The sequence below is a fragment of the Vigna radiata genome, unplaced genomic scaffold, assembly GCF_000741045.1.
Source record: "Vigna radiata var. radiata cultivar VC1973A unplaced genomic scaffold, Vradiata_ver6 scaffold_43, whole genome shotgun sequence".
Lineage (NCBI taxonomy): Eukaryota > Viridiplantae > Streptophyta > Magnoliopsida > Fabales > Fabaceae > Vigna > Vigna radiata.
Window position 1 is genome coordinate 1,504,890 of NW_014542924.1, and position 24,593 is coordinate 1,529,482.

Below are 24,593 nucleotides of genomic sequence, written 5' to 3' on the forward strand. Positions count from 1 at the left end.
TATATATATAGTTTAATGTCACTTTAGATTTTTATTTCGTCTAGAATTTTAAATAAATTTATTTTTTTTCGATGTCTTTGTGTTTTTATTTTTTTAAAATTGAATTAAATAAAAACTTTCCAAATTGATAAAATTGAATCAAATAAAATTGAGATAAAAAAAGAGAAGAAAATTATATAAGATTATGAGAAAAATAGAAATCTAAAATGACATTTTATATATATATATATATATATATATATATATATATATATATATATATATATATATATATATATATATATATATATATATAGTCTAATTATAGTTACATCTCATAAACCCCCTGACTCTTTTTTAAGATAACATGTCATATTATAGCGTTTTAGAATTGGTAGACTTATTTAAAACACTAAATTTAACTTATTTTATAAATTTATAATAATATTATTTATTTATATGTATGATACTGCGTTTAGGACCGAACTACGCCGTTAAGTAACCCCAAAGTTTCCGCAACGAAGTGGACTCATCCTGAAGTGCAGAAGCTGAGTGCAAATTCGCAGTGAAAGCAAAGTAGCCAGACAAACTCCGCTTTCGAAAATCGCCGATGGAGGAGGGTTCAGAGAAGAGAGAATTGGAACATGAGGTGGTTAGCAACGTCGCCGAAGTGATTTCGGCTATAAAGAACGCGAAGCACGTCGATCAAGTTATTTGCGCCCTTCATTCCATAGCTACCATTCTCTACCCCGTAGACCCTTCTCTTCTCTCAGGTTCGTTGGTTTTTGCCCTAACTTGAATCAGATTCTCACTATTTGCATACTGTTAAGGAATATGTACTATTTGGCTTGTTTGAAGGAGAATTTTGATTTCGAATGCATGTTTCCATCGTGACAGATAGCATCGACGAAAGTTACCGAGACCAGGTCTGTTCTCGTTTTGTTTTGTTTTGTTTTTTGTTTTGTTTTTTTTTTCTCGTAGATTGCTGTTGTCATGAAGAAATCTTCGTAAATTCGTGTTTCTTTTGTGTTCAGGTCTTCAGTGTCGAAGTTCCTACTGCAGAAAAACGAAATGGTTGGTGGCGTGCGTTTTATAGAGGAGCTGCTTTTCCTACACTGGCTAGGTTTCTATTACTTGGTAAGGGTTTTTATTTTCCTTTCCAAATTTTGAGTTCCTCAAAAATGATATTGTGTTTTGCTGCTCCTGTTTTTTCATGGGATATGGAACTTCCTGCAGATGTTGCCTCGAACTGGCTGGGTTGTTTTCCCTTTTCGGCGCAGAAACATGTTTATGATGTTTTCTTTGTCCGTGGATTGGTTTCTGAAGTGCTGCAGATTTTGGTTCCTTTTCTCCAGCTGAATGCGGTTGATGGTCTAGATGTTAATGCTGTCCTCTCTAATTCCGAAAGGTATGGATGTTCGCATTGTGCAATGTCTTGAATGAAGTTTCTCCTTTTTTGAAAGTTATCCGCATGCTTGTGCTTAATTTGGTGTGAAGTGATAAACTGATTTGATTTAATGACAGTGGGAAGAACTTATTCTGATTCCACATGTATTACAGATTGCTTGTACTGTGCTTGCTTGAAAATAAAGGCGTGGTCCAGTTAGCAAGAGAGTTTGGTGGCTCTTCTAAATTGAGAAACGTTACAGATGTACATACCAAGATGGATGTATCAAGGGTGGCACAGATTGTTGCATCTATTCCCGACAAAGCAAGAATGAACTCCTCCACTTCCTTGTCATCACAGTATCCTCCTTTTCTTTTCTTGGTTTAGTAGTTTGTGGGTTTTCAATGGTTGAATACCATTATTTTTTCTGAATAACTTTTAAGCACTTGATTTATTTTTTTCACCAAGAGTTTCAGTGTGTTCTTCAAGCAGGTTGTTGTGCAACTACTCTCCTTGGCAGAAGAAAGAGGGATGATCTTGCTAGTAAATGTAGAGATGGATGAAATGGACAAAAATGGTGCAATGTTTTTTGTAGGGGAAATGTTTTCTCGTATTTGTCGCCGTGGCTCTACTGGTAAATAGAAATTTTGATACTTCAGTTTTTTCTTTGAAGTACATATATTATTAAGTATCATTAGATTATTTTGAATTAGTTATTATTTTTTGGTATGTCATGTTTTTTCTAGTACCACAATATGTTGCAACTTCTGTACCATTTGGTAGAAAAAAAATGCATTCTTCACTTTTTATAAAGGTTATAGCTTTTAAAAGATAGCAAGTGTCAGTGAGTTATAGTTTGCAGAAGGCATACTATTCAATTTCTTATTAGCAATATTTCTCCGAGTTTTTTTTGACAAAACTAAAAGAAGCTAGTGAACCAATTATCAATGTGAAATTGACACCAATACCAAGTTTGTAAAAGTTTGAAATGCATTGTTGTAAAGTGCCGTGACATGTGGTTATGGACCACTTCAAGCTTGTAGCCTATTAAATGTTTGACATTTTTGTTTCCTCATCTACATGGTAAAGATACCACCTAGTGGTTGTATCTATTTTCCTTGGCCAAGATTCCAAGTCTTGGTCAACATGTGAGTAGTAGTGAAAGTAACCCAAGTAAATAAATGACTCTGTAGTCTCTAATAAAGTTCCAAATCCCAATTGTAATATTTGATTAGTAACTTGACACTGATGTGAATTCATGTTAAGCAACCCCTCTAAAAGGTTAAATATGTTGGATGCTGGTATTTTGAAAGTAGAATATATTAATTTTTGTGTTCTATTAAGAGTAGATATCTTATTAAATGGCAAATGTGTGCGCTGAACATAACTGTTTTAATCCTGTCAGCATCAATGTAATCTCAACAATTTGTGAATTAAAGACTATTTTGGTAATTTTGTTTTAAAATAGATAATTAAGTTGAAAGATATCTTGTTGTTTTGATGGATTTAGGTCTTTTCTATTTCGTATATGTAAAATGCTGTTTTCAGGCCTAGTTGTGAACTATGAGCTATAGCAATGGAGCGGTATCACTGCAATGTTTCTATTGTGGGTTTCTTTCAGTTAAGCTGTTATCTTGGAAAATTGCAGCAGTTGAGGGTGCTATCTATTTCCAGTGATATAATACTTTTCTTTGCCCCTAGATTTTTGATTCACCTTTGTGTTACATCATAAATATGTGGGGCTTCTTTCTGATAAAAAATTGGAAGTTTGGCCTTGTTTCAATGTAAGATGGAATGTGACCTCTGTTTTGTGTCCGGCCACTAAATCCCTGCTCTGTTTTTTAAAATTTTTCTTCTCCACTTTCCCTATAATTATTTTTCAAAAAAATACCTACTTTCACTATAATATAATTACTTTTGCATTAGAATTACATGTGGTGGTATTATATTTCTTTTGAAAGCAATGTTTCCGCCATAACCAATTATGGGTTGTGTCATAACTTTATAAAGGATTTTTGAGTCTCCAATATTTTCTGTTATTCGATATGGATGATACTGATGACTACCAATGTCACCTTTTTTGAGCAATCTCCTTTCTTTCCTACTTCTACTCAAGATTCTAATTCTATTGAAAATGTTCTACCCGTTCCATTAATTGAGTCTTATACTCCTATAAACCAAAATACCATACAAAATCCTATTGAACCATCGTCACCACCTATTATTACCTATCAACGGAGGAACCAAATGGCTAGCCCAATACCCAGCGCGATTCCTCTTCTGGAGGTCATTCTCCATCATCACGTGGTACTACGACTCCTGATCACGATGATTCGAGTTGGCCCATTGTCGTTTGCAAAGTTCTCGATCTACCCGAAATCCTCACTCTATTTACAATTTTCTTAGTTATCTCCTTCATATTTCTCTTTTATTTCTTTTGTCTCTTCTATTACTAATTCTAAAACTATGAAAGAAGTACTTGATCATCTTGGGTGGCGTCAAGCCATGATGAAATGCAGACTCTTGAACACAACAAAACATGAGAGTCAGTTCCATTTTCTTCTTGGAAAAAGATAGTAGGTTGTCAATGGGTCTACGCCATTAAGGTCAGATCTAATGGTGAAATTGATCAACTTAAAGTACGAATGGTGGCTAAGGGATATACTCAGGTCTATGGACTTGACTACAGTGATACTTTTTTTCTAGTAGCCAAAATGACCATTGTCAGACTCTTCCTTGTAATGGTAGCCATTCGTCATTGGCCCATTTATCAACTAGATATTAAAAATTTTCAGCATGACGATCTTGAAGAGGAAGAATACATGGAGCAACCTGTTTTCTATTGCCTTACCTATCTTGGAAAATGTGTGTATATAATAGTGTATGTTGACGATATAATTATCACAGGAAATGGTGATATGAAAATCTGTTAGTTAAAGAGCATCTATTCAATTATTTTCACACAGAAGATCTTGGAAATCTCGAATATTTTTTGGGCGTAGAAGTAGCTTAATCAAAGGAAGGAGTGGTAATTTCTCAAAGAAAATATGCTTTTGACATCATGAAAGAAACAGGTATGATTGATTGTAAACAAGTAGATTGTCCCATAGATTGAAACCTAAAATTAATGGCAGAACAAGGAAAAACTTTCTCTAATCTAGAAAGATATAGAAGACTAGTTGGAAAACTTATTTGTCTCAATTACTAGACCAGATTTATCCTTTGCAATTGGTGTTGTGAGTCAATTCATGCTGAAAACCATGTATTGATCATTAGAGTGTTGTCATTCATATTCTAAGATACCTTAAAAAGGCTCCAGGACAAGGGCTTCTTTATGAAGATAAAGGAAATACTCAAATTTTTGGCTATTGTGACGTGATTGGGCTGGTTCTCTTATGGATAAGCACTCTACTACAGGATATTGTATTTTGCTTTGAGGAAAACATTCTAGGTGCTATGGGTTTTGTGCTAAACCTAGTTCCTAGAAATGTCTTCTAGAATTCTCTTATGTTCATTGTATCTGATGTATCTCAAGATATTATACATATGAAACACTTGATAGGTGTTTAAACACACTCTCAAATTCACTCTAAATCTTCTTTACTTTAATCTCAAGTTTTGTTGTTTTCACATATCCTCATGTTCTTCCAACAGATCCTCTGCTCTATGGCAGTGTTTATGTCTCTATTCAGTATTCTCACATCTATGTAGTTTTATGCTTTGGTATCAGTTCAAATTCCGAACTGTAGCTTGCAGGTCTCTGTTTTGTTTTTATTTTTTTAACGAATTATGTTCTTTCTTCACATTTCATAGATCTGTTCTCCCTTCCCCCACATACTCTATAAAATGAGGTTTGATTATTAATTATGAATGTTCTTACTTTTGGTATTTTTTATTTTATTTTTCAGAGTATTTATATGTGTAGTCTAAGTTGATTATTTTGTATACTTAACCATTGTTATAGTGGCCATCCTGCCATGTGTTTTTATGTTTGGCCACTCCCCATTGTGATCAGGACTAATAACCACTGTTTGAGAAACTGGAAATATCATGTTGAAATTGACTATCTTCTAACTATTATCCTATATTTAATGGAAAACACTATAAATCTACTTTTTATATCGCTGAAGGAGATAATGAAGTTTGTGACTTGCGGTTATTTATGATTCTACTCCTATGCTGGTAGTGTTGTGAATTATGTTTTAGTTTTTGTCTGGACTAGCTGTTTATTGTTTCCTAATTCAGTCTCTTTTTCTTGTAGATCTTCTATCTAGTGAATTAATACCTGAAGTTCTAAGGCTTGTCAATGGTTGCTTATCATCAAATAATGATTCAATTACTAAGGAGTTGCTTGTGTCGAAACCTGTCATGGTATTTTGGTCAAGAATAATGGAATCCATCAGTGATCCTTATACCACAGAAAGAATCTCTGAGGTAATTTTGCAGAGGTTAGCTACTCAAGATGCAAATGATGTTCAAGCGTATTGGCTGCTGTGGTTGTTATTCCATCGAATTTTTAAGCTTCAGGCTTCTGTCAGGTGATTGAAAATATCATTTTGTTTTGATTTTGTTCAGAATGAGCTTCAACCATCATAAGCACTTTTTCCTTTTTGACACCATCATAAGAAGTTTTTCCTTTTTGTTTTTGTTTTCCTTTTTTCTTTTTTGGTTTTTTTGGTTTTTTGGTTTTTTTGGTTTTTTTTTTTTTTGTTTAATAACCTGTAATGAAATTTCAGTATTACTAATACTTTTTGTATGCTTATGCCCCTTTGTTTTGCTATGTTCCCTTGTCTCCACCTCAGGTCTATGTTTGTTGACAAATTCCTGCTATGGAAAGTATTCCCTCTTAGCTGCCTTAAATGGATCCTTCAGTTTGCTGTTCATGAATGCCCACCTGGTTCCTCATTATCAGAACATAATCGCCCTGGGCTTTTGAATACTGTCCAACGTCTGATGGCAGTATGGTCTAAGAAAGAGTTTGTGCAAACAGCACCTATTGAGCAACAAGCTTGTATCCTTTTTAATTGCACCAGTATACTGAAAGTGAAAAGCATGTGGATAGAGGAATAAATAACTTCTAGTTTTGAGTTTGAAAGGGTGGTTTAGTGCATGAATTTGCCTTCATTGTGGGGTTTGGGAAGGGCAACTTTATTGCTTTTACCCTTGTAACCGGAAAGGCTTTCTCCACCAGTATTCACTGGATCTGGTACCATATTTATTTATTTTTCCTATATCTATCTCAGACATATCTGCTGCTCTAGGCCTTTCTCTGGAGACAATGTCTAAGGAGGAATTGGATGGGATGAAGAATGGCATGCATTTGATTCTTCAAGGGGTTAGCGGTAAGAATCAGCTTGAAAAAGATAGTGACTTTATTTTTTCATTCATATCAATTACATTTTCCTTACTTTTATTTGTAACAATCTAATCTTCTAAAAAAGAGAAATAAGGAAACAATATACTAAAAAATAATCTAGAAGATCCTATAAATATTTTCTCTAATTAGGAAGATTCTATAGATATTTTCTTTAATTAAGAAGATTCTATAGATATTTTCTCTAATTACAACACTCCCCCTCAAGTTGGTAAATTAATACCAATCATTCTCAACTTGCCTACAAGATGTTGAAATCTATCTAGAGGAAGCCCTTTTGTAAAAATATCTTTTATCTGAAGTTTTTAGAAACATGAGTTGTGATCACAAAGCCTTTGTATAGATTATCTTTGATGAAATGTCTGTCAATCTCAATGTGTTTGGTTCTATCATGTTGTATTGGATTATGGACAATGCTCATGACATACTTATTGTCACAATGTAGTTGCACAGGGTTGTCCAACTTGACTTTAAGGTCATCCAAAATGATTTTTATCCAGAGTCCTTCACACATTCCTTGAGCAAGAGCTCGGAATTTAGCTACGAGATACTCTATCATGCTTTTTGCTCCTCCACGTTACCAGACTATCTCTAAGAAACACACAATACCCAGAAGTAGATTTTCTGTCAATAATAGAACCTGCTTAGTCAACATCTGTATATATTTTCATAGTCAATGTGACTACCCTTTTGAATAATAGTCCCTTTCCTTGACTTGACTTCAAGTATTGGAGAATTTTGTCAATCGCTTGCATGTCTCTCTCTTGTATCATGCATAGTTGGCTCACTACACTAATTGCATAAGCAATGTCTGGTCTTATGTGTGATAGATAAATCAATTTTCCTACCAATCTCTGATATTGGGTTTTTTATACAGGAACACTTTCTTCACTATCAATTTGTGATTCTGTTCTATAGTAACTGTTAAGGTTCTATATCCCCACTTTCTTGTTTCTTTGAGGAGATCAAGTACATATTTTTTTTGGGAGATGAAAATTCCGTTCTTGGAGTAAGCAACCTCTACTCTAAGAAAATATTTGAGTTTTTCTAGGTCTTTCATTTCAAATTCGACTGCCACTTTTTATTTGAACACCAAATTTTCTGTTTCATCATCTCCTGCAATAATCATATCATCGACATAGACAAGCAATAAAGTGAGTTTACCAGTTGAAGAGTGCTTTATGAATAGAGTATGATCTCCTTGGCTTTGTTTGTATCCCAAAGAAACCATTGCTTTTGTAAATCTTCCAAACCATGCTCTAGGAGATTGCTTAAGACCATACAATGCTTTCTTTAGGAGGTATACCTTGTTTTGTTTTCATTTTTCACTTCAAAACCAGGGGAATCTCCATGGGCACTTCCTCTTCTAGATTTCCATGAAGAAAGGTGTTCTTCACATTCAACTAGTGTTAGTCCCATCCAAAATGAGCAGCTAAAGGGAGAACAACTCGAATTGTATTCATCTTTGCCACTGGGATAAATGTCTCCTCATAGTTAATTCCATAAGTTTAGGTATATCCTTTTGCCACCAATCTAGCTTTATATCTTTCTATTGTCCCATCTCCCTTATGTTTCACTGTGAATATCCATTTATACCTTACTACCTTCTTGTCTCTTGGCTTATCAATAATCTCCCAAGTTGAATTTCTTTTAAATGCATTCATCTCTTCTTTCATGGCTTGATTCCAATGTTTAAGTTTCATTTCTCCTGGATTGAGGTAGGAATTTTTGTGGCATCAATGGCAACAATAAAGCTTTTAGGCTTATCAGAGAGATTGTTAGTGCAAACATACTGAGAAATAGGATATTTAGCACATGATCTTCTTTACTTTCTTAATGTAATGGGTAAATCTTCAGTAATACTTACTTCCTCATTGTTATCTTTAGGGATCCTTAGCTCCGGATTAGACAATTTTTCTTGCTCTATAGTCGAAGTGGGTTGTTTTCTTCTTTCATATTTTTTTGCCAAAAAATTTGTCTTCCTCTTCTTCCTCGTTATGGACTATGATAGCTTCATTGCTCAGTTCTTGGGCATCTTGCAAAGACAAACATGGTAATGATAAGAAGGAGAGTTCATTCACTTCAAGTGCTTTCTCCCTTTGAAGTGGTGGACTGACATAAAAGGATCGTGTTTCATGAAAGGTGACATGCATGGTGATAAAGACGCGACGACTCTGAGGATGATAACATTTGTACCCTTTTTTATTAGAAGGATACCCAATAAAGATACATTTAGGAGCTCTGGGATCTAATTTACTATGGTTAGGATGATGAGAGTGAACAAAAACAATACATCCAAAGACTGAACTAGGTAGACTCGTTATTAGAGAGGAAAAAGGAACAAAAGTCAATAGAGATTCTATAGGACTAATACCATTTAAGATACGGGTGGGTAACCTGTTGATGAGATATGTGGCAGTTAACACAAGTTCTCTCTAATAATTTTTCGGAAAAGACATTTGAAAAAGAAGAGCTCTAGTTATTTCAAGAAGATGACGATTCTTTCTTTCTGCAATCCCATTTTGTTGGGGGATAGGATGCACGATGGTGTTTTGACAACTGACAAATATCAAAATTAAAAGACTCAACAGACTCCTTGGTAAACAAATAGGGAAATAAGGACTTGATAAGATTAAATGAAGGATGTCCAAGCATTTGATGATGTAACCATATTTTGGAATTTGCCCACGTCTCAGATATAGCTTGTTGACTCATGATTTTTGTGTTGCTTTGGTCATCTAACTCCAACCGGTACAACCCACTTTGCTCTATAGCAGTTAAAATCGTCTTCCCGTGGCAAAGTCCTGAAAAACACAATAAGTTGGGAAAAATGTCACTGAACAATTTAAATCCTGAGTTTTTACACATGACTATTAACTAATTGAGGAACATGTAAAACATCCTTTAATACAATAGATTAGTCTAAAATTTTATTCCCAGAGTTGCATATAGGTATATCTTGACCATTCACAACTGTAATAAGTTGTTCTCTATTTCTTTTACCATATGAGTCGAAGGACACACGAAAAGGTGTCATATGATCAGTTGTTCCTGAATCAAGGATCCAAATACCTTGAGATATATGACCAATAGTATTGAGACAAATCTTACCTTTCATGGACAAAATACATGATCCGGAGGGCTTACTCATTGATTCAACCATTGCTTTCAAGCGCTCGATTTCCTCCTTATAAGCTTTCATATCAAGATTTGGTGATAGTGAAAGACTAGATTCTGAAGGTCTAGTTAGATTGGTGGCTTCCTCTTCTGAGGTAGTACGATTTTCCCATCTTTGAGTAGACCCTTTGTTGTTTTCCATGCGCTCACATTCTTTCTTCCATAGAGTTTGAAGCGTGTTTCCTTGGTGTGTGCAGATCTTTTACAGTATGAACAATAATCCCCATGAGTGCCTTTTTCAAACGACTTTCCTCCAACATTTGTTCCTTTATGGACTCCCTTTCCAGTTGTCATGCTAGAGTCTGTGTTGGAGGTCTCCCCATCAAGCATGACACTTCTCCGAGTTTCTTCTCCTCTTACCATAAAAAAATTCTGATAGGGGTGGTAATTTTTCTCTTCCTAAGATTTGTATCCGGATTAGGTTGTACTCATGATTCAAGCCATGGAGAAATTTAAAGATTCTTCCTTTTTCCATGACTTCAACAAGTGCGGCAACATAGGTTCTTTTAATCAAGAACCTATGAAAATCAATCGAACACACACACACAAACAATTCCACTAAATTGTACAGCCTCCTTTTATTACTAAAGAATCAAGAAATTGGTGTATACAATCCACTCTGGGAGCCTAACCTCTCTCCAAAGAACTACAAGAGTTCTCGTACAAACAATAATACTCCAAGACTAACTCCTAACAACTCCTTTCCCCCCTTTTATATCACTAACTAACAGAACTAACAGAAACCCACTCTCATATTCCTAACTGCCTTGGCAGTTAGGCTCTGTGACTTTACCTCTCCTCCTATATACAATTAACTCCCTAACATTACCCCCCTCTCCTCCAACAACCTTGTCCCCAAGGTTGAACTCCGGGTATTGCTCTTGTATAGTCACCTCATCTCCCCATGTGGCACTCTCTTGTCCCCTTTCTTGCCATTCTATCAAAACCTGAGGTATTTCTTCTGTTCCTAGCTGTCGAGTCCTCCTGTCTAGCACCTTCGCTGGCCTAAACATGGGTCCATCTGCGTGTAACTCAGCTGGAAGTTCCTTTTCAACTCTCTTCTCCCCCACAGCTTTCTTCAGTTGGGAAACGTGGAATATTGGATGAATTCTGGCTGCCTCAGGTAATTGCAAACGAAACGCAACTTTCCTGACCTGCTGTAATACCTCAAAGGACCCATAAGACCTTGTCGACAGCTTTGAATGTAACCGAGTTGGCATGGAGGACTGTCTATGGGGTCTAATCTTTAAATAGACCCAGTCTCCTATCTTAATGTCTGATACTTTCCTTTTCTTATTCGCCTGATTATTCATCGCCTCTTGTGTTTGCCTTAAATGCACCTTGAGCTGTTTCAAAGCCTCATCCCTTGTCATCAAATCCTGAACCACCGACTCCACCGCTGTCTCCCTGGAATAAAGCGGCTCAAAGCTGGTGGAGCTCTTCCATAGACTATTTCAAAAGGGGAACACCTTGCTGCACTTTGATAACTGGTATTATACCAGTACTCAGCCCAAGGAAGCATCAACTTCCAACTCCTCGGCTGCTCTGAGCAGAAACACCTCAAATACCCCTCCAAAATTCTGTTCACAACTTCAGTTTGGCCATCCGACTCAGGATGGTATGCCATGCTCATACTAAGCTGAGTACCCTACATCCTGAAAAGCTCTTTCCAGAATACGCTAAAAACAGGGGGTCTCTATCACTGACTACTGACATAGGGATCCCATGTAACCTCATTATTTCTTGAACGAACCTCTCTGCAACTGTTCGAGCTGAATAAGGGTGTTTCAATGCAATAAAATGGCTGTACTTGCTCAACCTGTCAACTACCACCAATATCACATCAAACCCGTGTGATTTGGGTAGCTTAACAATGAAACCAAGGCTTATTTCTTCCTAGATGGCTTGTGGAATCGGTAGTGGCTGCAAAAGACCCTGAGGAGAGGCATCTAAGTACTTGTGCGGTTGACAAATCACACAGCCCGCGACAAACTCGGTCACTGTTCTCTTCATTCCTGGCCAATATAATGATTGGGCAATCTTCCGGTAGGTGCGAAACACCCCAGAATGGCCTCCTATACTCGTCACATGAAATTCTGCTAGAAGCTTGGGGATCCAACTTGATTTAGCTGATAAAACCAACCTTCCTTTATAGTGGAGGCGGTCTTCTCCATCGTGTAGGCTTCATGGCTAGTTGGGTCCCTCTTGAGATCATCCATTATCCTCCGAAGCATGTCATCTTCTTCCACTTCTTTTGAAATCTCTTGGAAGTCATGCCAATAAGGCCTGGAAATTACTCGTAGTTCTCCCTCCTCGATACCCCCTTCTTCTTTACGAGATAGAGCATCTGCTACCTTGTTAGAGCTTCCTAATTTATAAACTATTTCAAAGTCATATCCCATCAACTTGGCTATCCAGTTCTGTTGTCTGTGCATCGTTATTCTCTGTTCCAACAAGTATTTGAGGCTGCGCTGATCAGTATGAACCACAAACCTCCTCCCCAATAGATATGGTCTCCAATGCTGGATGGCCATGACCAACGCCATCAACTCCTTCTCGTATATGGACTTAGTACGAGACCCCTCAGACAACACCCTGCTAAAGAAAGCAATGTGCTTCTTATTTTGCATCAATACAGCACCCACTCCACTCCCAGAAGCATCACACTCCACATGAAATTCCTGCGTAAAATTAGGCAGTGTTAGCACCGGTGCAATTGTCATCGCCTTTTTTAGAGTTTCCATGGCTGCCCTGGCTTTCTCAGACCACTCAAACTTTCCCTTTTTCAACAATTCTGTGAGAGGTTTAGCTAACTCCCCATACCTCTGCACAAACCTCCTATAATACCCCGTTAAACCCAAAAACCCCCTCAACGCTTTCAGATTCCGGGGTTCTTCCCATTCAAGCACGACCTTCACCTTATCCCGATCCATCTCCACTCCTTTCTCCGATATCTGGTGCCCCAAGTATTGAATTCTCCTTTTCCCAAACTCATTTTTTTTATTTGCTACCCACACATTCTTTTCCAACAATTGCAGCACCCAATTTAAGTGATAGAGATGCTCTTCCCAGGATGGGCTGTACACCAAGATGTCATAAAAAAAAAAAAACAAACACCCATTTCCTCAAGTAAGGTGCCATTAACCTGTTCATGGCACTTTGGAATGTCGTCGGCGCATTCATTAACCCGAAAGGCATCACCAAAAATTCAAACAAGCCTTGGTGGGTTCTGAAAGCAGTCTTGTGGATGTCCTCTTCTCCCATCCGTATTTGGTGATAACCCGCCTTCAAGTCCAGCTTAGAAAAGAACCTGGCACCTTTGAGCTCATCCAATAGTTCCTCAATTATCGGAATAGGGAATTTATTCGGTACAGTAGCTTTGTTCAATGCCCGATAGTCCACACAGAACCTCCAGCTTCCATCTTTCTTTTTCACCAAAATTACCGGGCTAGAAAATGGACTTTGACTAGGCCGAATGATACCAGCTCGTAGCATATCTGCAACCTATTTCTCCAACTCCTCTTTCATGAAGAAAGGATACCTATAAGGTCTTACATTCATAGGATTTATGCCCTCCTTGAGCACTATTCGGTGTTGTGCATCATGTGAAGGAGGTAGTCCCTCTCTCTCCTGAAAGACCTTGTAGTGGGCATGCAAAACTGTTCTGATTTCTGCCTGCTGCTGCTCCGTCAATTCATCCTTCACATCACTGTCTACCCTTGGTTCCACTATGCACAGTTCCCAAACCAGAAACCATGACTCAGCATCTGTGATTTTTGTTAGTGCGCCTGGCTCCACCAGCTGTCGGGCCATGGCTGGGTCACCGCTAATCTTCCTCTTCTCTCCATCCACCACATATTGCATAGACATCTCTCTCCAGTTAATAACCACTTCACCCAGTTTTGCCAACCATGCAATACCCAATATTAAATCCACTCCACCGAGATCAAACACATACATGTCTTCCTCCACCTTCACATTACCTAGCTTCAATGTCCACTGGTCCATTTCTTACACCCGTCACCCAGACTCACCGCGTAAGTGGCCGTTTCTGCCACCGGCAGTCTCAGTTCCTCCACCACACTCCGGCTAATGAAGTTATGTCTGGCTTCGCTGTCAATCAAGACTACCACGCGTCTTTCTCCTATCAGCCCGGTCAACTTCATGGTCTTGGGAGGTGTCAGGCCCTCCGCCGAGCATGCCGAAAGCTCCATGGGTTTCGCCTCCAGGTCAACGTTTTCCTCCAACAACCCCTCCGCGTCCTCCGCGAGTAGCAGTACTCATAAACCCTTCTCCGCACATCGGTGACCTGGTGCGAAGGGTCCTCCGCATCGGAAACACCTTCCTTCTTCCCGCCTCTTCAGAAACTCTGGATAAGGTAAGTTTCTGACCATCCGATTCTTGTTTTCTCCTCCGGTTGAGTTATTGGCCCTCGCATTGGTGCTATTAGCCATCGCCGCACCTTCTCTCCTGGCCTGACCAGCTCCTTCTAACCCACCGACCATTGTCGCGAAACTGCGATCTCCTTCAGCCCTCATGATCGACGTCGCATACCGATTACCCACGTGGGTCATTTTAAGCCCGTTCCAACCTCTTCCGCATGCACGGTTTATGGCGTCCTCCACGTCTCTCGCAACCCCAATCGTTACCATCAAATCTGGGGGACTCTGAATTCTGACCTGGCCCTTAATGTCTTCCGGTAACCCCGCCAGGAAGAAACCCAGAATCAGCTCCTCCGACAGGCCCTGGGTCTGACCCAGTAACATCTCAAAACTCCTTACAAACTCTTCCAGCGTTCCCTCTTGCCTCAGGGTGGCCATCTTTTCGTAGACCGTTCCCCGGAACCTACCACCAAAGCGATTAATCAACCCGTTCTTCAAACCCACCCATGTTCGATTCTTGGTTTTCTCCCGCCAATACTTAAACCAATAACTCGCGCTTCCTTCCATACTAATGTAAGCGAGTTCGACCTTGTCCTCCTCCGTTACTTTCTGGATGTCGAAAAATCTTTCTGCTCGATTAATCCAGATGTATGGGTCTCCGCCTTCAAATGATGGCAGTTCCACCTTCTTCCTCCAATTGTGTGGTATTTCCTAATATTGCCCCTCCCTGGGTTTTCATTCACCGAGCTGCTGCTCCGCTCAGAACCACCCCCTTGATGGTTCGAACCTCCACCCATCAATCTCATCAATTGCTGCACATCGCGTCTGATCGCAGTGGTCTCATCCTTGATTCCCTCCACCGTGATCTCCAAGTTATCTAATCTCCCCTCCGTCTCACTCCCCATCGTTGGTTCTTCTCCTTCGTGATCCGATAAGTCGGACCAAATGATAGGTTCTTTTAATTAAAAACCTATGAAAATCAATCGAACACACACACAAACAATTCCTCTGAATTGTACAACCTCCTTTTATTACTAAAGAATCAAGAAATTGGTGTATACAATCCACTCTGAGAGCCTAACCTCTCTCCAAAGAACTACAAGAGTTCTTGTACAAACAATAATACTCCAAGACTAAATCCTTACAACTCCTTTCCCCCCTTTTATATCACTAACTAACAGAACTAACAAAAACCCACTCTCATATTCCTAACTGCCTTGGCAGTTAGGCTCTGTGACTTTACCTCTCCTCCTATATACAATTAACTCCCTAATAGTTTTACACATCTTTATTGGTTCGTTCTGATCTAATTCAATCCAAAGTCCATTCAGGATTCCACGATATTCTGATACGAAAAGAGAGTTCTGTTTTGTATTAAATATCTTGCTTTCAATGTTATAGCATGCAGCAAAATCCTTTTTTGTATGAAAAAGTACTCTGTAAATCATCCCATAACGAAACATATAATTTCTACTTATATAAGGAATCATGGCCTGCCACATCCAAGTCATAATTAGTGAATATTCATTTTCCCAAATTGGAAAATGAGTGTCGCCTGGTCTTGGTCCTCCTCCATCTATGTGATCTAATCTTGAACGTCCCTTGAGACATCACGTAGAACACAATCAGGTATCTCTGGTGATCTTAAAACTCAGATCTACTCAAATCTGGGCCAAATGAGACGTCACAACCTGTGGAACGAACTTAGGAGGCTTTGATGACCTTGTTTGTGACACTGGCGGCGAGTGGGACTCATCGGAACTAGGCACGTGGGCTACACACATTGACGACAATGGCGGTGCGTGGCGGCTTCTTTCCCGGAGAGATTTCCAATGTTGTGATCACTGGAGTTAGGTGCATCTTTTTGCCCTATCAAGGACCCCAATCGGCTACGACAACAGCTGTGGTGGTCAAACAGCAGTAGCGGTGGCTACTCTAGCAGCGGAAACAATCTCCTAAGGTCCAAAGTTCTGATACCAACTTGAAAAAGAGAATGATTTTATTATTTTCATTCGTGGTAATTACATTCTCCTTCTATTTGTAGCAATCTAATCTTCTAGAAAAGGGAAATAAAGAAACAAAATAATTTAGAAGATCATATACATGTTTTCTCTAATTAGAAAGATTTTATATATATTTTCTCTAATTGAGAAGATTCTATAGATATTTCCTCTAATTACAACACATATTCTGGAGTTTCATCAAGAAAATTTAATACCGCAAAACAAGATAGAATGGTTTGTACTAAAACTGACTGCTGTGATGAAATTGTTGTTGATCCATCTCCATCCCACTCCTACTCAGATAATCTCCACTATCAACTCATGAAAAGAAAGTGCAAGAAAATATGAGAAAGTTAAAGAGAAAAGAAACAGAGAGAGGGTTTAAAACATTTTTTTAATAAATCTCAGGTAATTTTATGTGAAACGAAATCCAAATTCTGATAGCCGACAGGTCAGTATAACTAACTGACAACTGTCAATGAAAATAAATTCAGCTTAGAAGGTACTGCATGTCCAGTGCATATACACTAATTCCGTAGTCCTGTAAAATGGGTATTCCTATTTTCAGAATGAGTTGTTTTTTATTTTTTTTTTTGTGTAATTATTTCAGGTAGGTTGGAGAGTCCTAATCATTTAGTTCGAAAAATGGCTAGCTGTGTTGCATTGACATTGTCTAAAATCATTGATCCAAAGAACCCCTTGTATCTTGATGATAGCTGCAGTGGGGAGACAATTGATTGGGAATTTGGATTCAGTACCCTCAAGAAAGGGAATCTGGCTGCCTCAAATTGTGGAGAAAAAGGTATTGAAGAGACTAAAACATCTACAGTGTCAGGTCCAGAGAGGGACACTAATTCCCCTTCCAATAAAGGAAAAAGTACACATGTAAAGGGCAAAAAGAAGTTATTGAAGTTTAATTTGCTTGATCCGGATGAGATTATTGATCCAGCATCACTGAATCATGACTCAGACGATAATGAGGAGGATGTTGATGACAGTGCAAGTGAGAATTCATATTCCTCAAGTGATTCATCTTTACAGCCGTATGATTTGGAAGATGATGACTCTGATTTGAAAAGAAAATTTTCACAGCTGGCTGAAGTTGTTGCGGCTCTTAGAAAATCTGATGATGCTGAAGGGGTTTGTAATTTGCTCTCGGAAAATATGTCTATGCTTAATGTTTTTTTTTTTTTTTTAATTTTTTATTTTATTTCTTGTGAGAAAAATTAATTGGTTATGAATTGCATTGTTCAACAACTACTGCAATTACCGAGTTTTATATAATGGGTCTAGACTTTAGACTGAGCTATTGAACAAATCAGTTTATTTCTCGCTTGATAATCCTACTTTTTTGCTGAAATTTGATGTTTAAAAATTTATTACAGGTGGAAATGGCTATTGATGTAGCTGAAAAGCTCATAAGAGCATCCCCAGACGAACTAAAACATGCAGCAAGGGATCTAACCAGAACTCTTGTTCAGGTTCGGTGCTCTGATATTGCTTTAGAAGGTGCTGAAGAATCAACTGAAGACAAAAGACAAAGAGCATTAGTTGCCTTGGCAGTCACCTGCCCATTTGAATCCCTTGAGACATTAAACAAGCTTTTGTATTCACCTAATGTTGATATCAGTCAGCGCATTATGATTCTAGATGTTATGACAGAAGCAGCTCAAGAGCTTGCTGAATCAAAAATTATGAAACCCAAACATCATACTAGTTCCCTTATTTCAGTTGTTTCTGATACCCGTCCTTGGTTCCTACCTAGCAGCACAGGGACTGCTGGTGCTGGGTCCTGGAAAGAGATTTCAGGTGCTGGCTCTTTATTGAATTGGTCAAATAGCTACGAGAGGGACCTTCCCCCAAAACATAATCGGGTTAAGAACAAGAAGGGGAAAACACGCAGGTGGAGTCTGCGATCTCCTGCACCACAAAACCAGATGGAGTATTCCCATAACAAGTTTCCCTTGTATGCTGCTGCATTCATGCTTCCTGCCATGGAGGGATATGATAAGAAAAGGCACGGTGTTGACTTGCTTGGCAGGGATTTCATTGTCTTGGGGAAACTCATTTACATGCTTGGGGTTTGTATGAAATCTGTAGCCATGCATCCAGAAGCTTCTGTACTGGCTCCTTTGCTCCTGAATATGTTAAGATCCAGGTACTGGTTAAGATATAAGTTGTTTATTTAATTGGAAACAGTATGAGGATTGACGTAATCCCAAAAACTCCGTTTGCACATGCTAATGGAGTTGATAATTTGGTGTCCTATTGGTTGTATATGTTTATACCTCTTGCTATGTTGTTTTTCTAGTGTGCTAAAGCAGGAAAACTTTCAACTTTGCTTTTTAATCCATGCAGAGAGGTTTGTCATCACCAGGAAGCGTATGTGAGAAGAGCTGTTCTTTTTGCTGCCTCATGTGTATTGGTTTCCCTTCACCCTACTTCCATTTCATCTGCCTTGCTCGATGGAAATGTTGAAATTTCTACTGGCCTTGAATGGATTCGCACATGGGCCCTTGATATAGCTGAGTTAGACACAGATAAAGAATGCTATACGGTAAGCAAAAGAAAATTTGAAGGTTCAGAGAGGTTTACATTCGTTCTTCCAGTTCTTACAAGCTTTTCAATTATATCCGCTCTTACTTTGGTCATATGAAAAGGTTTAGATTTTTCTGCATTGGTCTACAGTTTTTTTATGGTGCTAAGGTTACATATTGGTCTCATTCTGGACTTCTATTGATATTTATTTTAATTGTTCATGACAATATATTTGCTTTTAAAGTATTAACTGATAAGCATCTGTCAAGAGTTCTACCGCTAACCCAGGTAGCTTGTTATCCCTAGGAAATTTTACTCAGTCTTTTTTGTTCTGCTGTAGAGCTTTGCAAAGCCCCCCTTTTCCTCTTCTATGTTTTGGTTTAAGTTCTGTTATTTTCCTGTTCCCAATAAATTTTTTTATTTAACTATAGATGGCTATGACATGTTTAAGGATTTTGTTGTTTAGATGGCTATGACATGTCTACAACTGCATGCCGAGATGGCTCTTCAAACTTCCCGAGCTTTGGAGTCAGCAAGAAGTTCACTCAAGGCAGGCCCTGCACTTACATCTGGCACATCCAATATTACCATTAAAATCCCCTACTTCAATGGGGATTAAAGATGCTTCTGGCTATTGTGAGTGGCTTCTAGCTCAACATATAAATTGTAAGTCATGATTTCTGCCACTCCTTATTTATTTAATATTTTTTTTCCATTCCTCGTTTTCCCTTAGGGATTTGTATATTTTAGGATTCTATATTGGTACAGCACTAAAGTTTATATTCTGATTCAAAAACATTTGAAATTTAAAACTTATTTATTCTTACTCCTTTCCTATTAATTTTGAGGTTCTCGTCTCTTTCCACCAATTTTAGGTACTTAATATAATTTCTCAATTATAAAAAGTTCAATTTTATATAACTAATTTATATTTGCTTGATGAGAGAAGGGAAAGATATACATCATTTGGTCAACTTGATCGATTCCGTTTTGGTTTTTGGTACTTATTGAGGATCTTTCTTATTTTACAAGGAATGTATGAGTTAACTTCTGTTAATAATTTCAACCATACTTATTGCTCTATTGAAACTATTTAACAGGGCATGTATGTTGTCATAGAGAAGGTGTGACGCAGAACTATAGTGGAGGCAAAATTCTGGAAGTTAAGAGCCATTTTATCTCAGTAGGGTTTGTGGCAACCGCATGGAAATCTCAGTCAAGCAAGTCATAATGCACCCGTTTTTAGATGATCAAGAAGTCGGATTACATCCACAAACAATGTGTATGTAAGCAACCAGATCAAGTGTTGACTTATGAAGTATAGGAGACAAAAAGTTCAAAGAGCATTTTATAGTATCTGATGCTGAAAATGCATGCATGGCTATTAGTTTGTGCACGAAATGGAATAGCAAGGGAGGTTGAGCGTGAGAAATTAAATTACTGCTACTGCAACGCACTCTATATTCCTATCCAACTGAAGCATGTTTCGTTCACATCATGTGGAGCTTGCATGAGATCCTGAGTATATTTTTGCGGACAAGAAAACAAGCTGGAGGATGATTAGATTTCCATTCCATGATAATGTTGGAGAAATTAGTCATCAACTTAAAGAGAAGAAAACGCATTCACCTTTTCATGAGTGAAGATGAGAAGAGAAGATGGCATAAAATTCTTAGAGAAAGATGCCACCATATATATTTGAGAGCTTCGACACCCTAAGTGAAGAAAACATTTTTAATGATTCAAATATGTAGATAACAAAATCGTATTTAGGTAATATAATAAGCAAAAGTAGATGAACCAATTTCCCATTAATGTGTTTTGTTGCTTGTCTACTTTCTGCTTTTTAATCATTATTTTGTTAGGTTTCTCGGTGACAAGAAACCCAGATTGTACTGGTTTGGTTCCGAAACACAACAGGCAAACAAACTCAACTCTGGAAAAGAGTTTTATTATTCCAAAACAAATTTGATGTTCGAAAATAGCCAATGGACAAAGCTTCCCTTCTCACACGATATAACAGATGCTGGCTTCCTTTACTCAATTATGTCTTCCTTTATTCAATTATGTCTTCCTTTACTCAATTACAAAAACTTGTCCCTCCCAAGACATCTCCCCCCTCTATATAGCTTTCCCTCCAAGGGATACTATAACAACCTAGCAATCCCAAACCTCTTAACAACCTAACAACCTATAATCCCCAAACTCATAAGAGTCTATGTTCTATCATCACCTTTCGTGACTTAATCAACCTTGTTTTCAAAGTAGGGAATTGATCTTGTATAGTCATCTCCTCTTCTCATGTAGAGTCTTGTGATATCACTTCCTACTCCTCAATGAGAACATGTTGTATTGGTTCTCTTTGGTATTGATTGGTCCTCCTATCTAGCAGTTTAATAGGAAACTAAATTTCCTCTTTGTCCTTGTATTGGTTTTCTTTGCCGTTGACTGGTCCTCCTATCTAGTAGTTTAACGGAAAACTAAATTTTTTCTTTGTCCTTTAAGTCCGTTAGCAGGTCTTTCTCTACTTCATGAGTTCTTATCGCTACTTTGAGCTGACACATAGAAGATTGGATGGATACATGTTGTCTTTGGCAGTTGGAGGTGGAAAGTCACTGATCCCATTTGTTGGAGCACTTGGAAGGGATCATAGTATCTGGTTGATAATTTTGGGTGTAGTCTAGTTGGCATTGACACTTGTCTATGAAGTTTAATATTTAAATTAACCCAATCTTCTACCTTTATTGTTGACGCTTTGCATTTTTTGTTGGCAAATTTCACCAATTGCTCTTTGCGTTTTTTTGTTGGCATTCTTGAGTCTAGGACCTTCATCTTTAATTCCATTCTTCACTTTCTCAAAAATGCTACAAAACAATGCAAAATAAGCATAATATCGCTAAAAATAGCTTTTGACTCTCTACAGACTCATTTACTGAGTTTTGCTTGATTCTAAGCTCATTCTAAGCAGTAAAGGGAGTAATTTGGTCTAAAATGACATATGAAAATAACTGTTTTTCAACCTTCATCACCACCAAAACTTAGAACTTTGCTTGTCCTCAAGCAAACAAAACAAAACAGCAAACAAAACAGAGCTTGGCTGTATACTATTTCATCCAATGATTCAACACTCCTAAAGTACATGACAAACACTACTCAATCTCAAATCTTCAGTGAAATCAAATTAAGATGCATGCATGCTTTCAATCCAGTTCAGTCCATAGATCGCACAACAGATGTTACACATTATGAAAGACCAATCCACTAAGCAAAAATGTACTCATGAAAAATAATTCATACCAAGCAAGTGTTTCACTCAATCAATCAAGTGTTTAGGGTGACACTCCAACTCTCTATCATTCACAAGTCACAAGAAATAAAAGTGTCATTCATCTCAAACAATCAACATCTTTACATGCAAATGCCATCAAAATGACTTTTCCAAGGCTTGTAATGAGGTTGGGCTAACAAGAAAAAATGGTTTTTCTGGAAAACAAAATCCTTGAGTTAAGAGAGCTATCATAATATTTAACATTTAAGCAGAACTCTCTTTCTCACCAAACTCTCTCATTCCCAACTTTTTCCCTTTTTCTTTTCATTGAGCTCATCTTCATGCTTTTTCTTATTTTTTTCTTTTTCACATGCATTTTTCTTTTTCAACAATTGAGCTCAATGCTTCTTAAAAGCTTTCCAATTTCCCCCATGCAACCCCAAACTTGAACCTTTTCATCAGATACAATTAAGCTCATCCCAACTCAAGGTAAAGAATTTCAAGACAAGGGTTCATATCCTGTTTAAGGCTAAGGTTCAAAAAGGGTATAATATTTTAAGCTCTGTGGGTGAAAATTTGGCTAGAGAAGGGCATTCAAAACAAATGGCCTTGATCATATGACATTCACATGCAATTTGATCAATCATCAAGATTAAGGCACTATCATTCATGCTTTCCTGTGAACAATTCATATAATCATAAAAACTCTGGAGCTCAATACCTCACACAACATGCTTTCTCACACAACATTCATTCATCCATCCTGCTTAGCATCAGAACCACAATCATAAGTTATCACACATCTGTTTCACTGGCTATCAACATGCAACACTACTCAATTATGAATCACATCAAATCATCATCAAATAAGTTCATCATGCAAATTAGTCAGTCAAACATCTTCAGAAAAGTATTTAGGCCAAGCATACACACTAAAAATAAAATTCAACTTATTACAAAAATTTAAAATGCAAAAGTAAAAGAGAGAAAACTAGGTTGCTCCTAGTAACGCTTGTTTAACGTCACGAGCCTGACCCAAACCTCATGGGTCAACCAACATCATGACTGAGGCGAATTGCTCAACATCTCCTCCCACATAATGTTTGAGCCTTTGGCCATTCACTATCCAGCTCCGTTGCTGATCGTCATCATTCGAAGATTCTAATTCAACTGCTCCACTTTGGAATACACGTCTCACCACAAAAGGTCCCGACCATTTCGATTTCAGCTTCCCGGGGAATAACTTTAGCCGCGAATTGAATAATAGAACCAAATCCCCTGGATGAAAAGTTCTCTTAATCAACTTCTTGTCATGATAGAATTTCACCTTATCTTTGTAAGTCCTGGATGACTCATAGGCATGCAGCCGCATTTCTTCAAGTTCTAGCAGCTGGTTGCCTCGTTTGCTTTGAGCCTTATCAGGGTCAAAATTCAAAAATTTCAAAGCCCACCAAGCTTTGTGCTCCATTTCAATTGGCAAATGACATGCTTTTCCATAGACTAACTGAAAAGGCGATAACCCAATAGAAGTTTTCATGGCAGTTCTATATGCCCAGAGAGCATCGTCTAACTTCTGTGACCAATCTTTTCTTGAAAAAGTGACAGTCTTTTCTAAAATTCTTTTGATTTCCCTGTTAGAAACTTCAGCTTGGTCGTTTGTTTGCGGATGATAAGGTGCAACTACCTTATGTTTCACCCCATAATGCTTAAGTACCTTAGCTAGCTGAGCATTGCAGAAGTGAGATCCCCCATCACTGATGAGAATCCTAGGAGTTCCAAAACGTGAGAAGACTTGTCTTTTTAAGAATTTGATCACAGTGTTAGAATCATTCTTAGGACATGGTACAGCTTCAACCCACTTACGCACATAATCAACAGCTACCAAAATATATTCATTATTAAATGACGGAGGAAATGGTCCCATAAAGTCAATACCCCAGCAATAAAAAACTTCAACTTCCAAAATGTCCTGCAGTGGCATCTAATGCCTCCTTGAGATGGTCCCTGTCCTTTGGCATTTGTCGTAGCTCCGAGCATGATTATGAGCATCTTTAAACAAAGTCGACCAATAAAATCCTGCTTGTAAAATTTTTGCGGCAGTGCGCTCTCCATTATAATGACCTGCATAAGGAGAATTGTGACAATGCCACAATATATCTTCTGCTTCTGCTTCAGTAACACATCTCCTCAACACATTATCTGCTTCTATCTTGAACAAATACGGATCACCCCAAATGAATTGTTTGACATCATGTAAAAACTTCTTTTTCTGTTGCCAGTTGAATCCTTCTGGAATAACACTTGCGGCTTTGAAGTTGGCTAAATAAGCAAACCAGGATCTTTGCTGAATATACAAAAGAGCTTCATCTGAAAATGATTCCCAGATTTCTTTCTCCTTGCTTGTTACTTCATCATTGACTAACCGGGATAAATGATCAACAATCACATTTTCACTCCCCTTTTTGTCACGAATTTCTATGTCAAA

General features: G+C 37.9%; 1 protein-coding gene across 3 annotated transcripts; it reads left to right on the top strand.

The window, feature by feature from the left end:
- Window positions 1–469: 469 nt before the first annotated feature.
- Window positions 470–20,884, top strand: LOC106752755 (telomere length regulation protein TEL2 homolog). Of its 3 annotated transcripts, none has more exons than XM_014634506.2 (14): window positions 470–752; window positions 877–905; window positions 1,014–1,116; window positions 1,216–1,387; window positions 1,540–1,725; window positions 1,843–2,000; window positions 5,628–5,904; window positions 6,169–6,377; window positions 6,610–6,708; window positions 16,913–17,442; window positions 17,688–18,460; window positions 18,661–18,859; window positions 19,307–19,506; window positions 19,941–20,884. In XM_014634506.2, the coding sequence occupies exons 1-13, from the start codon at window positions 590–592 to the stop codon at window positions 19,457–19,459; spliced, it is 3,051 nt and encodes a 1,016-aa protein (XP_014489992.1). In that variant the 5' UTR covers window positions 470–589; the 3' UTR covers window positions 19,460–19,506; window positions 19,941–20,884. The 3 variants fall into 3 exon arrangements, with proteins under 3 accessions (XP_014489992.1, XP_022632964.1, XP_022632965.1); XM_022777244.1 differs by having other exon boundaries at window positions 618–752; window positions 838–905; XM_022777243.1 differs by lacking the exon at window positions 19,941–20,884 and having other exon boundaries at window positions 19,272–19,424.
- The last annotated feature ends 3,709 nt before the right edge of the window (window positions 20,885–24,593 follow it).

Bases quoted from the DNA above. Each gene is read 5' to 3' on its own strand.
- LOC106752755 (XM_014634506.2), top strand. From the start codon at position 590: ATGGAGGAGGGTTCAGAGAAGAGAGAATTGGAACATGAGGTGGTTAGC. The intron at 5,905-6,168 runs GTGATTGAAAAT...TCTCCACCTCAG, and splicing joins AAGCTTCAGGCTTCTGTCAG to GTCTATGTTTGTTGACAAAT. The intron at 18,860-19,306 runs GTAAGCAAAAGA...TTTGTTGTTTAG, and splicing joins CAGATAAAGAATGCTATACG to ATGGCTATGACATGTCTACA.